This window comes from Mercenaria mercenaria, chromosome 4 (genome assembly GCF_021730395.1).
Source record: "Mercenaria mercenaria strain notata chromosome 4, MADL_Memer_1, whole genome shotgun sequence".
Lineage (NCBI taxonomy): Eukaryota > Metazoa > Mollusca > Bivalvia > Venerida > Veneridae > Mercenaria > Mercenaria mercenaria.
The window spans coordinates 23805780-23822131 of NC_069364.1; the positions used below are offsets into that span (position 1 = coordinate 23805780).

The window sequence follows — 16352 nt, forward strand, 5'->3', positions numbered from 1 at the left end:
GTGTGGTGGTTTAGAGAGAGAGAGCGGAGAGGGGAGGGAGAGAGGGTTGAGGGCTACAGAACTCGAACATCGGTGGTATTAAATAATTTCTTATATAAATATATAATTTGACTTTTATACTGGAGTTATTTTTGAGGGTTTATCCAATTTTTTCAAAAATTTCTATTTGCATAATATTAAAATTATGAAAAAATATTGTGACTGTAATAGCATACTATAACTCTTGTAAAATTAATGACGAAGCAATACCGCTTATAAAATAATGTTACAAAATCAGACCATGTAAAATGTCCAACTTTATTCATTTCTAAGAATACTAGTCAGGTTGGTGTTTATTCCGTCACGCAATTTCGTGTAAGTTAGGTTTTTATCCATTCCTCATGTAAACCCGAGTTCGGTTTTTATCAAATCAAAGTTAGGTTTTATCCCTTTTCCTCGCTGTCAGTACATTTGAACATGTATTGGGGGTCAACATGTAGTGGGTTAACAACATAGTGTAAAACAGGCCTATAAAGCAAGTATATCTTTGCTTTCAAACAACAAAATATCGAGGCATCAAAAGCCCTAGAAGTATTTTTAAAGATTTTTTGTAAAAGTTTCATTTAAAAGTTGCCTTGTTCGTCGTTTGTCCACCTGAAAACACAAGGATTGATATATTTAACATGATACATTTTGAAATAAATATATACTTGATCAATGGAGATAGATATAACAACAGAAAATTCCTTTATACATCGTAATTATACAGAAAACAAAGTTGTATCGGCTTTACATCCGCCATGTTGGCACTGAGTTAGGGTCGCTGAACAGAGTTAAGATTATCCGGGTACATGGCGTGATTAGGGAGCAAAGTAACGGGAAAATGCATTATTCATCAGGTATAATACATATATCAACAGGTTGTACATATCAACTTCCATGACACATGGGCTGTGCAATCGGATATGAAAAACCTTTTAATATTTATAGCGAGGATATGTTCTATTTAGGTAAAGTCTATGACGAAATGCTTTAAAAGTAAATATTACGATTGATCGTAAGAATCTAAAGATAGATAAGGTAGAATATCTTACTGCCAAACGTATTGCTTAGGCTGGAATCCCATTCCAAGATATAACTTAGGTTTGAATATCAACCTTTTTAGATAATACATGAACAAAAACATGCGTAGTAAGCAATTCGTTCGGTTTTGGTGTTACATAAGGAATACGCATCTAGTCATACATTTTAACAGATATTGGACTATCTGAATCCTAGGAATGTCTTTTGTTTCTGTTTCCAAACTATGTTCAGTACATCTAGAAATGCACCGTTTTTACCCTCGATTTTTTCATACTTTCCTTGTACATGTATATTTGAATTTTGTGTAGCAGTATTGTAAAATCGTGTAGAAACCCGACCATCATCCAAATACAAAACCAAAACCAAAAAGAAAAGAAAGAAAAAACAAAGAAAAAAGAAAAAAAATCAAGTAAATGCAGTTTTCTTGTCAATTATCAGGTTAAAAAATATTGACTGTAGACCAACTGTTGCGTTTCTAGATGTACTCAGTTTATCTTAAAAATGCAAAATCAGGAAAAAAAAGATATCAGAGCCGGGGATCCCACCCAGACCACCTCGGCAATAAAAAAATTTATGGTAGTTTACCTCGTGTGAAGCGTTACAAATTCAGTGTAGGAATTAGTAAAAACAAATAATTCTCACGCGTTTCCATAACAAATAGTGTGCCAGTAATCAAGAAAGAAACATGGTGCAGTAAAACCTGCTTTAGCGGTCACCTCTATAACAAGCCACCTGTCAAAGCACCAGTGTCTCTTTTTCCAAAAAGGGTCATTCTTTCTTAATTTTACCTGCATTTAAGCAGCCAACCTGCTGTAAGCGCCACTTTTTCCCCTCCCTTGTTGGCTGACAAAGACGGGTTTTAACTGTGCCTTAAAAAATTTTTTTTTTTTTGTTGCCACGATCTGGGAAAATGGAGCCCGGAGTACTGTACACACCCGAATGGCATAAAAAATAGAGGTACGGGAAGTGGCTAATGAATACCACATAGGCCTAAATGACTTGAAATTGACCTTAAAACTGGATAAAAATCTTTAAATAACTTGTCATTTTGGCCACCCGCGTTGCAAAATTGTTTAAGCTAAAAAGGGGAATAATAACTTAAAAATCGATAATTTTTGCACGAAAACTAGATCTTTAAAACGTGTGTGTTCGTATTTTTTCCTATTAGTTAAACTCGCTTGTATTGCCATGACGGGCATGCCTACTTTATGATTTTTAAAATGCTTTCTTAATTTACAGTGAAATGAATTTATGACTTAAGGGGGAATGGTACTTGTAAAAATTTAAGTTTTGCTGTTTGCTTTTACCAAAATAAATTTGAAGATATTTCCAATTAATCATCATCTTTAGACAAAAAACTGCTATGCTTCCATGACGTCGCAAACAGACCCGTTTTCGCGTTTTTTAGTCCGTTAATGGTAGCACAAAAATAGTTAAAACCAATACTACAACGTATTGTTGGCGTAAATGCATTAGATTAATACAAACGACGAATAAAGCAATTTCTTAGTGATATTAACAAAACAGGTATTTCTATCTGAATTTTTTCGAAGGGGTTCGAAAAAGACATTTGGGTTTTTTAAAAAAATTCGGGAAAAAATCGATTCTGATCCTTTTTTGAAAAAAATTGGGCCCCTGGAATTTGCCAAATTTTTGTATGTGAAAATCATTATTTTGAAATTTCTATCCAAATAGAAAAAAGTTCACCGAAGCGTTTTTTTTTAAAACCGTTTGAATTTGACTCGCAGCGTCGTTAAAAGACAGTAATCGTTATGTAACGTTACTGTTTTATTTTAAAATGGCTTTCATAACCTCCCGGAAACGTATAAACAAGCATTATGAGACATAATTTAAAATATTTCAATCTAATCAAAAAAATATTACACATTTCAAAACAGCAGAAATCCAAAATATTTTCATTAAAAAGTGCTACTTTTAAAAACAGAAGTTCTTGATGTTCATTTCATAGCCATTTCATGCACCTTTTTTAAAACTCAGCTGCTCTCTAAAAAAGTCCGTAAATGGGACATTTCAAAGGCAAAAAAAGTTAAGTTTTTGAAAAAAAGGGAGTTGGGGAGTGATAATAAACGGAAAAAGAAAAATAAAGAATGGGCCCGATTTATCATTTTTGAAATGTTTTTGAAAAAGGTTCAAAATATGCGGAAAAAATTTTACGAAGCCCCCCCCCTCCCCCCCCCCCCCCACCCCCGCTTAGCTCAATGGGTTAGAGCGTTGTCACGGATTAGGGGCGCTATTCGACCCTCGGACGGGCTATGTTCTCCGTACTATTTGTGAACGACAGTGTCTGATATATTAGTCCCCCCCCTGTTTCTGGGGGGGAAATTTGGCAGTTATTTTGGGAGAACATTTGACGGGTACAAACCGGGAAAAACGGTTAGGTTAACAGCCACCCTTTATATGACGTAAAACTGTTGAAAAAATGGCTTTAAACTCAAAACAAAGATTTTACTAAAAAAACCTTTTTTTTCCGAAACAAATATGGTCTATATAGTGTACTACTTTTAAAATGTAAAATCTAAAATGCAGGCATTTTACGAACCATTATTAATAAACGTTGCAGCTGCATTGGGTAGCAGGATAATTAAAATCAAACATTTCCGCCGTTCATCCGAATTTTTAATTTTCTTTTAAATTGTTTTAAGAACAATTAAAGGCGATTTATAAAATTTAAAATAAGTACACAGAAATAAGCTTTTAAAAAAAGTTGTTTAAATTTTTCTGAATAAATTTTTTTACCCTTTTAAACCCGTATGGCGGGTTTTTTTCCTTAAAATTTTGTTCCTGGGGACGACCATACAAAACCCCAAACCTCCACCAAACTCCAAAGTTTCCACATAAAAGGCTGTTCGGGTGGGGGGCTCGAATTTTACAGTCCCCATCAGTGAGAATCTAGTGAATAAACCCACGAGCACCCCTAAAAAGTTACATTTTAAAATTTCGCTTTTTCCTTTTGCAACAGTCCCAACGAATTTTAAAAATTGGGGATGTTACGTTGAATTTTAAGATTCCCCTGTACTTTGCAAAGAAACACTCAAAACTTTACAAAATGGTACCGTTTCTCCCTGTTTTAACTATGTTTTTTTGACGCGCCATGAAAAAACCAAATAGTGGTTTTGCGACTAGCTTTATCCGACCAGCTTGCCAGCTTGTCGGATCTATTTTTTTTCGCTTTAAAGCCTATTGAAATTTTAAAAACCGTTAGCAAACAGCGGGGATCCTAAACCAGACTGCAAAACCCCGTAGTTTGGGTTTTTACAAGGCGCGGCTCATTTCATTTAAAATTTTGTTATTTTATTTGTTTGCACAGGCGGGGAAAAAAGCCTGAAGAACACAAATTATTATTTTAAACATGCCCACGGGCAGGGGTCCCTTCCTTTTTCATGACGACATAAAGATATAGAATATGAATTTCGCCAGATGCCGTTTTTTTCGCGGGTTGTTTACAATATTGTCTTTCTAAAATTCAATAAAAATATATTAAAGTTTGCAATGTTGGGCCAAAAAAGAAAATACAGTATACCTAGAGAAGAACACTCAAAAAAAGCTAAATCTTTCCCGATCCTGGGTAATGTACTGAGCTTTTATTTTACACGTTTTTAGAAAAATAATTTTTAATGAAAGGCTGTATAATAAGTCTTTAAAATTAAAAGCTTTATAATTTTTTAAAAAAAAACAGCCAAAGCGGAGTAACTTTCTACCGCCCGACATAACGAAATCTGAAAGGGCCCTAAAACAGATTCTATCAACAAAACAAACAATAATAGAAATCATTTGGAATTTTCCATATAAGCCGCAACTCGCATTTATGCCCCTTTTCCAGGTCACCGAAAAACCCCGCTACTGATAATTTCCGACAATCAACACATGCTGGACAAATCTATACTTTAGGTTTTTTTTTCTGTAATAAAAGTATATACACCGACTTTAAACAGTATCTTTTTTGTCTCCCTTGGCTATTTTTTTGCATGAAAACAAAAATGGGATAATCCGTAAATTAGTACAAAGAAATATACAAAAATCTATCTAAAATAAAAATTTGCCATCAAAAATTGTTTGTTTCAAAAAAACTTTTTAAAATAAAATAAAAACACATCAAAAATAATATAAAGCAAATTTAACACACCCGGTAGTGATAATTATCTAGACGCTATAAATAAATAATTTTTTAAAAAATTAGAGGAAAAAGAGCAAAATTTTATTGATTTTCTGTCAATTATTATGTTATTTCGTTTTTAAAAATTAAAATTTTTTTGACCCTTGACCATTGGATATGCTATGTATTCCTGGGAAAGGGCAAATTGTCCTCCTCCTTAATATCACATCTATCCGGGCTTAAAAAAGTCAATAAATTTTTTATTATTGGGTTCAAGTTTTAAAAAAATAAAAAATTTGTTGCAACATATTAATGTTTGAAAAAACAAAAACTGTGTGAAAAATTTTAAAGTTTCACGAAACATTAAAAAAGGTCAAACTTCCAATGCCCCAAAAAAATTGGGGCAATTCTGTAAAAACATGGAGCCCGATATTTGTGCTCAAATTTAAAAGAGCAAACAATTCTGGACTGAGTACAAAAAATTATAGAGGACATACTCGCGCAACGAAAAAAAACAAGGGGGAAAGTTAATTTTGACATTTGTAAAATTTTTAGATGCGCACATACAAAACGGATCGTAGGGAAAAAACTTGAAAAGATTAGTCACCTTCCATCATTAAAGAAAAAATGAAAACTCATTCTTAAAAAATTCACATACGCTGTCAAAACAAACAAACAAAAGGAGCAGCTGAAAAAATACAGGCCTAGAAAGCATAGTTCCACATATGTATGGAGAGCACCATCTTTTCAGCCACGGTGTAAAAAAAGGCAATAATAAAAATTTGCGTGCTTACTCTGTCTTTAAAAACACGTTTTTATTTTCCAAAATGCCTAATTCAAACGGTTTTTTACTAGAAAAACGCTTCGGGGAAATTTTTTTTTATTTTGGCACAGCCATAAAACATAATGAATTTTTTTCTACAAAAAATTTGGCAAAAATTCCACGGGCCATTTTTTTGCAAAATTTGGGTCGAAGCGTTTTTTCCTGAATTTTCTTAAACAACCAAAAATTTTTTCGCACCCCTTAAAATTCGGATAGAAAAAACCTTTTTATGTTTAAAGACACTAAAAATTGCTTTTTCTGTCGTTTTATATAAATCTAAAGCATTGACGCCAAAAATACTTTTTATGATTTTATACCATTTTAGTGCTACCATTAACGGGCGTAAAAAGCGCGAAAAAAGGTCCTGTTTGCGACGTCATGGTAACGCTACGATTTTTTTCGCTCTAAAAAGATGAACAAATTTGAAATATCTTCAAGTTTATTTTTGGGGATATAACATTAGCAAATCTTTAAATTTGACAAAGTACCATTCCCCCTTTTCAATGTTCATGTTGGAATCATGGAGCTCATTCTCTGTTCATTGCTTATTTTGTTTTGTTTGTTTTGGGTTTAACGCCGTTTTCAACAGTATTTCAGTCATGTAAAGGCGGGCAGTTAACCTAACCAGTGTTCCTGGATTCTGTACCAGTACAAACCTGTTCTCCGCAAGTAACTGCCGACGAATCAGAGGTGGAGGACTTATGATTTCAGACACAATGCCGTTTATCAAATAGCCACGGAGAACATAGGATCGAACTCACGACCCCGCGATCCGTTGACCAACGCTCTACCTACTAGACCAATGCTCTACCTACAAGACCAATTTTTTTGATGCTCTACCTACTAGACCAACGCTCTACCTACTAGACCAACGCTCTACCTACTAGACCAATGCTCTACCTATACAAGACCAATGCTCTACCTACTGAGCTAAGCGGGCGGTTATTCATTGCTTATTTAGCTCCAGTTAAAACAATGCTAGGGATTTTTTTCATTAAATCCCATGAAAAGACTAAGTTAAACCAAGAATGCTATGCTAGGTAACGAGAGAGATATAACTCTTTTCACTGATATCATGAAAAAATAAGAACACCAAGACAGCTTTTGCTTTTAGATACATTTTGCAGTGGAAAAAAGTGACGTCCCGTGCTTCGACTCAATTTTGTCATAATTACTGACCAGTTCATTTAATATTTATTTTAAAATTGAAGTGTTCCACTTTAGCTGGTACTATAGGGGTAATAGTGTTGCACTTTCAATTGTCTCTGCACTTTTCTTGGCTGTGTTATGTGATTGTTATAGATTAATTCATACATTTTGATGTAATCAGCTTTACTGGATAGTGCATCGCTATCTTTGTACAATTTGATATCGTGTGAAAACTGAAAAGTATGGAATTTGTAAGACCTGTCTGCCTTCTATCTCTATAATGCATTTTTATTGATACGGAAGCGATGTCACTAACAAATTGACCACGCCATGTTACAGGAGCACAATTGAATAATATTATTTTGCAATAGCATTGTTTTAAAAGTGCGATGATATCCTTTAATAGGACACCGGGCATATTTCCATGCAATCTCGCCAGGCAAAGGTATGTTTTTGACAACACAGAAAATGACATCACTCGACCTTCAAGTAAAGAAAATGAAAGTAGACAGGCTAAATTTGAAAACGAAAGTTGCATTTGCATTTTGTCGATAGTCAGGGCTCACGTGCAGTGGTCACCCCGTCAAAATGTATGTCGATTCTACGGAAGCCTGAAAGGGCCATCAGACGCTAATACGTTTATTACGTTACATGTGCGAAAAGGATATTTGATAGTGACCGTGCAATTAGCAACATCCTTTTTCTTGCTGATATAAGCTGTATCAACGCTTTATCATTATTGTGATGTGTTTCTGTTGTAATATCACCATCACGTTGTATTGCTCTCGCACGAAGTGCTGACAATGAGATAATACGATGGCCCTAGCGGACCTCCATATCCTCATGATATTTTATATTTACATATGTTTTATTTATAGCTTTTGGCTGTTTGCCTATTATCTATGTATCTGATTACTTTTACTTTCCTTACGCTTGAAACAGAAAGTTGGAAGAGAAATGAGGTCAGGAATGTTTTTCACAATGCCATTGCATATTGTGAGTATAAATGTTTACTTTTGTGCAGATATTTCGTTTCACAAACTCTATAAAATATCTCTTTAGCTATTCATATCATTAATTAAGAACGATACAACGGTTAACATGTGTAAAAGTTATAGGATATAATATTTCTTGATCGTTTGATTCGCATGAAAGGGCGGATAGCGTTCTACATATTAATCATAGTTTAAATAGTAAAAACCTGTTGCACTGTTTTAACATACATTACATCTGATTCTGAACATGTATTACAGTTTCCATGTAATGGATTAACATGTGGATTTATTATTCAAATACAGGTTTTCTCTATTTATTTATGTTACATATAGTCAGATTTTATGTGTATCAGCATTGATTGGCGCATGGATGTAATTTGTTTTTTATACGAAGGTCATTTCAATTATCTCTGTTTCTATTTTTTCGATGATCAGTCGATATGTCCTTTTCACAAATCGAGGGTTCAGAGCGAAACTAGTCTAAGTGTATAAAGAAATAGAAGCAGATAGACTAGTTTCGCTCTGAGCCCTCGAAATATGATCAATATATCTCCAGTTCAATTCACATTAGGAAAATGGATTTTGCCGAGCATCAACGTATCTCATTGTTAAGTTGGTTGCTATAATGTGACGGAAATATATAATTTGAAGATAATGAATATCATGTGTTAAAAGTTTTATTATCGACCTGCGGTTCTATTCACAAGCCAAACATTTTGTATGTGGAGTGCTTCAGTTGTTATTTGTGATTTAATATCAAAATGAAACAGTCTTGTATTCTTAAATATGTGGATTATATGTAATATAAAACGTTCAGCTTGTTAAAATCATTTGAGAAAGAGGAAACTGAAAAAGATTAAGTACACTGTATCATAGGCATTCGGCGCATTTGTTTGGTCAATAATGATGATATATATTATAAAAAACATTTATAGACAGTCCAGTACCAAAAAATAAATCCAGCACCCATTTACTATATACTGTACTGATTAATTAAGTGCTAACAATGGACGATAACATGCCTATGATTAGACTCGATAAATTTAAACCAAACCAAGCCTGCAACAGTTTTGCTTTTTTCTGTTTTTATTTATTTATTTATTTAATTTTTTTTTTGCCGTGTTGATCGGCCAGTAGAGTTTCCTTGTTTCTCTTTCAGCATTGTTTTTCAAGAATTATTGTTTTACGTATTTCTCATCAATGTATAATTTGTGGAAGTCGCTTATGAATCATTATCGTGTCTTATAAAGACTAATATTAAATGCTAAATATAATGCTAACAATGTTGAACTAATCGCACTTTGTGATGCCAGTATCGTTTTAAAATTGTGTGAAAGGAAACTTAAACTTTTTACAATCAACTAAAATATTTCTTTTAAAAGAAAATGTATGAATTTATGAGCCATGAGCAGTTACCGTAAATAAATTAATACTTAAACTTCTAAAGTACTGCGTGCGAATTACTGTTTTAGGGTCGATATATTTGCCCAATAGATTGAATATATGATGCGCATTATATTGTTTGATTTAACTTTTGATATTGTGGTCAAAACTGCTTTGTCTTCAGTAATTCATGACGGATCATTGGGAATGTTAATATTTTATGTCTATACATAAGCTGTCTAGGTATTACAAACCATAATTAACATAATTATATTTGGTGACAGCTAAAACCAGTGACAATGAATTAATTTTTCAATTAGATCTGGGTATCGGGTTAGTGTTACATTTCATTTTGATATAGCTATTAACTGCGTCGTTCATACAGATTGGATCGTTTAACAGATTCCAAAAATGTTTTGTTTATTACAGGAAAGTTCCATGTGACTGTTATGCGCGCTCAGTTCCTCTAAGAAATAAAATGGCAACAACTAGTAAAAAAAGTCGCCGGTTTAGACACAGAATTGCTGAGGGGAACTTTCAGAATTGGCTCAAAGCGTATTTAGTCATTAGCTTTGTAAAAGACGACATCAAAACGTGCGTGTCAGAGAAAATCAGCCTGTGGTTTGAAAAGTTATTAAAAGAAATCTCTATATCTAAAGGGAAAGAAAAGGAAATTTGTACGGAATGTAAGACGCAAAATGTTCTGCATTGTTCAACAAAACATGTCTGTGTTATGGACAAAACAATGCAGTGTCAGTTTCATAATTCTGCAGAGAAGAAGTACAAGCCTTGTCCTAAAGGTATCTGTAAAAGAATTAAAGACAACATCAAAGCGTTTCATGCAAGTAAAATACCGTCGTGGACTAACACACGAGCTGAAAGATGGTGCCAAAATCCATGGGAGATAGCGAAGTGTTTTATGCCACCTAATGCATATCTAAATGCTGACTCTGTTGATGAAACGGACCTTAATGGAATTTTGAGTGTCGTAATCAATCATAAAGAATTTAGAGATATATTTGAAGAACAAGAATGTGAAATGGTAAGTCAAACTTTCACTGAATACAGCTTTTAAATTATTGATTGGTAAAATATAAATATCAACTTCAAATGTTCTTAAACTTAAGAAGTTTAACTGAATTTATTAACTAACACTTATTTCAGCGTAAATGATTACATACGGACAACCTACCTGGCTTCTGGGAGGACAGTGTAATTTACTTAATTGCCCGCATATGCCTGAGAATATGCCTGGATTGGCACATGGCGTCTTCCTTCACAATAATATTTATCAGCTAGAAATGTTCCTCTATGTCCTAAATTAAGTCGGTGCGAATCTTAACCCAACATAAAAAGCAAGAGAGAGAGAGACAGGGGGCGAGAGAGAGAGAGAGTAATAATATATGTAAACATTGTTGAAGTAGAACGAATATTGAATATCTATGCTTTTTTGTATTATTCCAAAAATATATTTTATCGTAACTATTACTGTTTAAGTGTTAATGTATTTGTCTGTTAGATATAAGTTAAACATTTACACCATTTTCATTCTCGTGGAAATAAAAAATTTCAGGTAAGAGAATTAGTGAATAAGGTGAGGCACGCTCCAGAACTTCTTCTGACAACTGAAGAATTAAATGGCACCATAGACACATTGAGTAACTTCCTATCAAGCTCCGTATACCTGAGGACTTATGAAAAAGCCAAGGAAGCTATACAAAAAATTGGAAAGGTTTGTGATCAAATGTTTTAAAATTATGTATGTCATGAAGTCTTTTCGATATATCTAATCTTTCTGGGACGAAAATGTGTATTTAAAGCGAGTAACCCACACATCGTGATGCCAGATTTGAAAAAAAATCAAACTTTTGCTATATTCACCTATATGCTGCATATTCGATGTTCTTACAATGTATCTGTTGAAAATCGTAGTTTTGCTAATAAAATTAAGATGAAAACATCCGTCTACAATTTCTGATAAGGGTTTCTCGGTTGTGGTTCTTACCTAAATATGGCAAAGTAAATCGTGCTGACTTCCCTAAACCCTTAATATTGGTAGACAAGTATAAAAATTGACCCATCAAACTTTGGTTTTCTGCCCACGTGATGATAGCTTCTAAAAATACTGTCGCGTCTTGTTCTATATTCATCAGTGTTTACAAAATAAAGCGTTGTAACGATTTATAAAGGTTCATGAGAAAAGCTGCAAAAAATCGAAAGTTCCCGTAATTCTAGAAACTATAGACTGTTCAACCAGTATGTTTCATCTAAAATACATTGAATTCACAATGTATGGGTTAGTCGCTTTAAAGCGGTATATTCGTGTGTTTTAATGAGCACAAACAAAGCCGATATTGGGTCTATTACCGTATTTATATAATGATTCGTTAGTATTCCACATAGTTTACATGCATTGTGTATTTCGTAAGATGTTTAGAAATACAGAATGTTCTACGGTTATTATCTAGCTGGTCTACAGAAGGTCCGTGGTTCTTCCCAGGTGCTCGTAAGAGACTTGAATAATACCCAAATCTGGAATGTTAATCTCAGCCTAAGCCCGACCCGCCACCAGCACGTAAAATTATTATTGGCCAGCCATTATTGACGAAGAAAGAACCCGTGAAATGTGACAGGTATGAGCGGGGAGTATGGGCGGGTGTCCTTTTTACTTTACTTGTTGCACAGTACTCCGGCCCTATGTCTTGTCTTGCCGCTTTATATAGAAACAACGTTAAATATGTTTTTACTTATTTATTGTAGGTAAATGCCTCTTTAGTACAGCAACAGTATATTGTATTTTGAATTTTCAGTCCATCTACGCACTTATAGCTCGAGGTGATGAGCTTGTGTAATCGCACTGTGTCCGTTGTGCGCCTTGTGGCGTCAACATTATGATTTTTAGCTCTCTAAAGGTAATGATTTTGACCAAGTTGTAATAAAACATGGTCAGAATGTTACCTTCAATACAGTATTACTGGTTTATCTGGGATTGCCAGCTAGGTCACTAGGTTCATTACGAGAATTTCTTAGTAGGAAAATATTATTAACAATTTCCAGGCCACACATGATGAAAGTTCAAAACATGGTTTCCTGGGGTTATAAGTGTTAGATGATACTTTTATTAGAAAAAAAAAACCTTGTTAATACGCCATAGACCTTACTTTCTACTTGATTTACATAAGAATTAGTATATAACGTCTAGGTCTCAAGTTTGAAACAGGATTATCTTCCTCAAAGACTAAGTATAGAAAGACCTTGTTAGCAATCAAAAGGCCACAATTTCTACCTGATCTCCTTGACACTTGATCAGAATATTTGGCTGCTTAAATTCTAGAATTGTTTTTTGTACATGTAACTGGTTTTATAGGTTAAAAACTAGATCACTAGATCTGATAATTGTAATACATGAGCAATTATCTACTTTATTACCATAAAACTTGCTAGGATGTGTGTGTCTATAATATGGTTCCAGTTGACTTCATTTAGCGTTCTCTATATGTTTGATAATATTGTTTGAAACTGCTGTCCAACAGTTGAAAATCATCTAATCTGCAACAGAATTTATCACAATAACTCATTGGATGGCCTTCTGCAAAACAGTAGAATCATGTTGAATTATCAAACCTGTAGTCCCAATGAAGCATGTTTATGCTGTGAAACTCAGGTCAGCGAACTATAATACCAGGTCCACCATGACCCACTTTTTCCAATTATCGTTGGTATTTTTGTTAATACATGGCTACTGACCTGTAACCGTTTAATAGAAACAAACGTCCTTTTCGATTTGCATGTCAACTAATTCTGTTGTTTTTTTTTCCAGTTAAAATCTGCACAGCTGACAGTTTCGGCAAATGAAATTTCAACCATTCTCCAAGAAGTGAAACATTCCCATACTTGTCAAAATGTTACGAGATTGCTGCAACGGGCAATTGAAACTTTGAACGAAGAACGGACACAAGAGCAGGAGAAACTCGACAAAATATTCACGTTATTAGAGAATATCGCAGACGCTTTATTCAATATTCAACGATTGTCGTCTGCACCAGTGGTGCAAAGATCACAGCCAATGACAGAAACTATGTACCAAGAAATTAAGCAAAGTAATCATTTAATCATTTCTTGTTTGTTAATTTATATATCATTTATTGTTAATGTTTACCTCTAAAACGTCGAAACGCTTAACGTTTGTTATCTATTTGATTATTTATGGCATATTGATAACTGGAATGAAATGTAATACTATGTTTATCTTTATGCACCATTTCTCTGCTAATGTCGTCTGTATAAATTTTTTAGAAATGAAGTCAGATCTGTTAAAGTTCAACAAGCAGCATCACAGTACCATTCCGTTATCACCACTCTTTGAAGAAAACGACACCGCTCTGATTGGCTTCTATGTATTTCCTAAAATGATGTTGACCGATGTACAAACATCTATGTTTCGAGGCCGCTCAAAAGAAAGGAGAACGAAAATTGAATCCTTACATGATATATTCTTCAACAATCATGAAAGATGTAAAGAAATGTATGTCACTGCGGACGCTGGTCTAGGAAAAAGCGTTTTCTGCAAACGACTAGCAGTGACATGGTGCCATTCTCATCAACCAGTGAAAAACAGTTATTTTGCAGAGCAGGATTTTCAAACTTTGCATGAGTTCGAGTTCTTCTTTCTTATTCTTCTTAGAGACACATGTAAATCCGAATGCGAAATTGAAGAAATGATACAAAAGCAAGTAATATATCACCTAGACCATTCAAGTCTTTACACTGTCGAAGTCGTTGAGGAAGTGCTAAGTCGAGAGTCGTGTTTAATTATTTTAGATGGGCTAGATGAGTGGACACATCCGCAAGGAACGCTCTCATGCGAGGCTGGCTGTCTTGGCATACCACATAGAAAATCATGGGAAATTCAGTGATAGTTTGACTTACCATTTCACATTCTCGTTCATCAAATATATCTCTAAATTCTTTATGGTTGATTACGACACTCAAAATTCCATTAAGGTCCGTTTCATCAACAGAGTCAGCACTTAAATATGCATTAGGTGGCATAAAACACTTCGCTATCTCCCATGGATTTTGGCACCATATTTCAGCTTGTGTGTTAGTCCATTACGGTATTTTACTGGCATGGAACGCTTTGATTTTGTCTTTAATTCTGTTACAAATACCTTTAGGACAAGGTTTGTACTTCTTCTCTGCAGAATTATGAAACTGACACTGCATTGTTTTGTCCTTAACGCAGACATGTTTTGTTGAACAATACAGAACATTTTGCGTCTTACATTCTGTACAAATTTCCTTTTCTTTCCCTTTAGATATAGCGATTTCTTTTAATAACTTTTCAAACCACAGGCTGATTTTCTCTGACACGCACGTTTTGATGCCGTCTTTTACAAAGCTTATGACTAAATACGCTTTGAGCCAATTCTGAAAGTTCCCCTCAGCAATTCTGTGTCTAAACTCGGCGACATTTTTACTAGTTGTTGCCATTTTATTTCTTAGAGGAACTGAGCGCGCATTACAGTCACAAGGAACTTTCCTGTAATAAACAAAACATTATTGGAATCTGTTAAACGATCCAATCTGTATGAACGACGCAGTCAATATCTAATATCAAAATGGAATGTAATACTAACCCGATACCCAGATCTAATTGAAGAATTAATTTAGTGTCACTAGTTTTAGCTGTCACCAGATATAATTATGTTAATTATGGTTTGTAATACCTAGACAGCTTATGTATAGACATAAATTATTAACATTCCCAATGATCCGTCATAAATTACTTAAGACAAAGCAGTTTTGACCATAATATCAAAAGTTAAATCAAACAATATAATACGCATCATGGGCAAATACATCGACCCTAAAACAGTAATCCGTACGCAGTACTTTAGAAGTTTAAGTATTAATTCATTTACGGCAACTGCTCATGGCTCATAAATACATACATTTTCTTTTAAAAGAAATATTTTAGTTGATTGTAAAAAAGTTTAGTTTCCTTTCACACAATTTTAAAACGATACTGGCATGAGAAAGTGCAATTAGTTCAATGATTCATAAGCGACTTCCTCAAATTATACATTGATGAGAAATAAGTAAAACAATAATTATTGAAAAACAATGCTGAAAGAGAAACAAGGAAACTCTACTGGTCAATCAACACGGCAAAAATGATAATAATAATAAAAAAAAATAAATAAATAAAAAAAAAAAAAAAAATCAGAAAAAAAGCAAAACTGTTGCAGGCTTGGTTTGGTTTTATTGAGTCTAATCATAGGCATGTTATCGTCTATTGATAGCACTTAATTAATCAGTACAGTATATAGTAAATGGTTGCTGGATTTATTTTTTGGTACTGGACAGTTTATAAATGTTTTTTTTTATAATATATGCCATCATTATTGACCAAACAAATGCGCCGAATGCCTATGATACAGTGTACTTAATTTTTTCAGTTTCCTCTTTCTCAAATGATTTTAACAAGCTGAACGTTTTATATTACATATAATCCACATATTTAAGAATACAAGACTGTTTCATTTTGATATTAAATCACAAATAACAACTGAAGCACTCCACATACAAAATGTTTGGCTTGTGAATAGAACAACAGGTTGATAATAAATCTTTAACACATGATATTCATGATCTACAAATTATATATTTCTGTCACATTATAGCAACCAACTTAACAATGAGATACGTTGATGCTCGGCAAAATCAATTTTCCTAACATAATTTTTCTCTTGTGAATTGAACTGGAGATATATTGATCATATTTCGAAGGCTCAGAGCGAAACTAGTCTATCTGCTTCTATTT

General features: G+C 33.7%; 1 protein-coding gene across 1 annotated transcript; it reads left to right on the plus strand.

The window, feature by feature from the left end:
* The first annotated feature begins 8162 nt into the window (after nt 1-8162).
* LOC123551244 (uncharacterized) lies at nt 8163-14442 on the plus strand. The gene is made up of 5 exons (XM_045340020.2): nt 8163-8446; nt 9956-10568; nt 11100-11258; nt 13347-13626; nt 13823-14442. The coding sequence occupies exons 2-5, from the start codon at nt 10005-10007 to the stop codon at nt 14440-14442; spliced, it is 1623 nt and encodes a 540-aa protein (XP_045195955.2). The 5' UTR covers nt 8163-8446; nt 9956-10004.
* Nucleotides 14443-16352: the final 1910 nt, after the last annotated feature.

Excerpts from the sequence above, each read along its gene's own strand:
- LOC123551244 (XM_045340020.2), top strand. The coding sequence starts at position 10,005 with ATGGCAACAACTAGTAAAAAAAGTCGCCGGTTTAGACACAGAATTGCT. Across the intron at positions 10,569-11,099 it reads AAGAACAAGAATGTGAAATG|GTAAGAGAATTAGTGAATAA; the intron begins GTAAGTCAAACT and ends AAAAAATTTCAG. Across the intron at positions 11,259-13,346 it reads CTATACAAAAAATTGGAAAG|TTAAAATCTGCACAGCTGAC; the intron begins GTTTGTGATCAA and ends TTTTTTTTCCAG.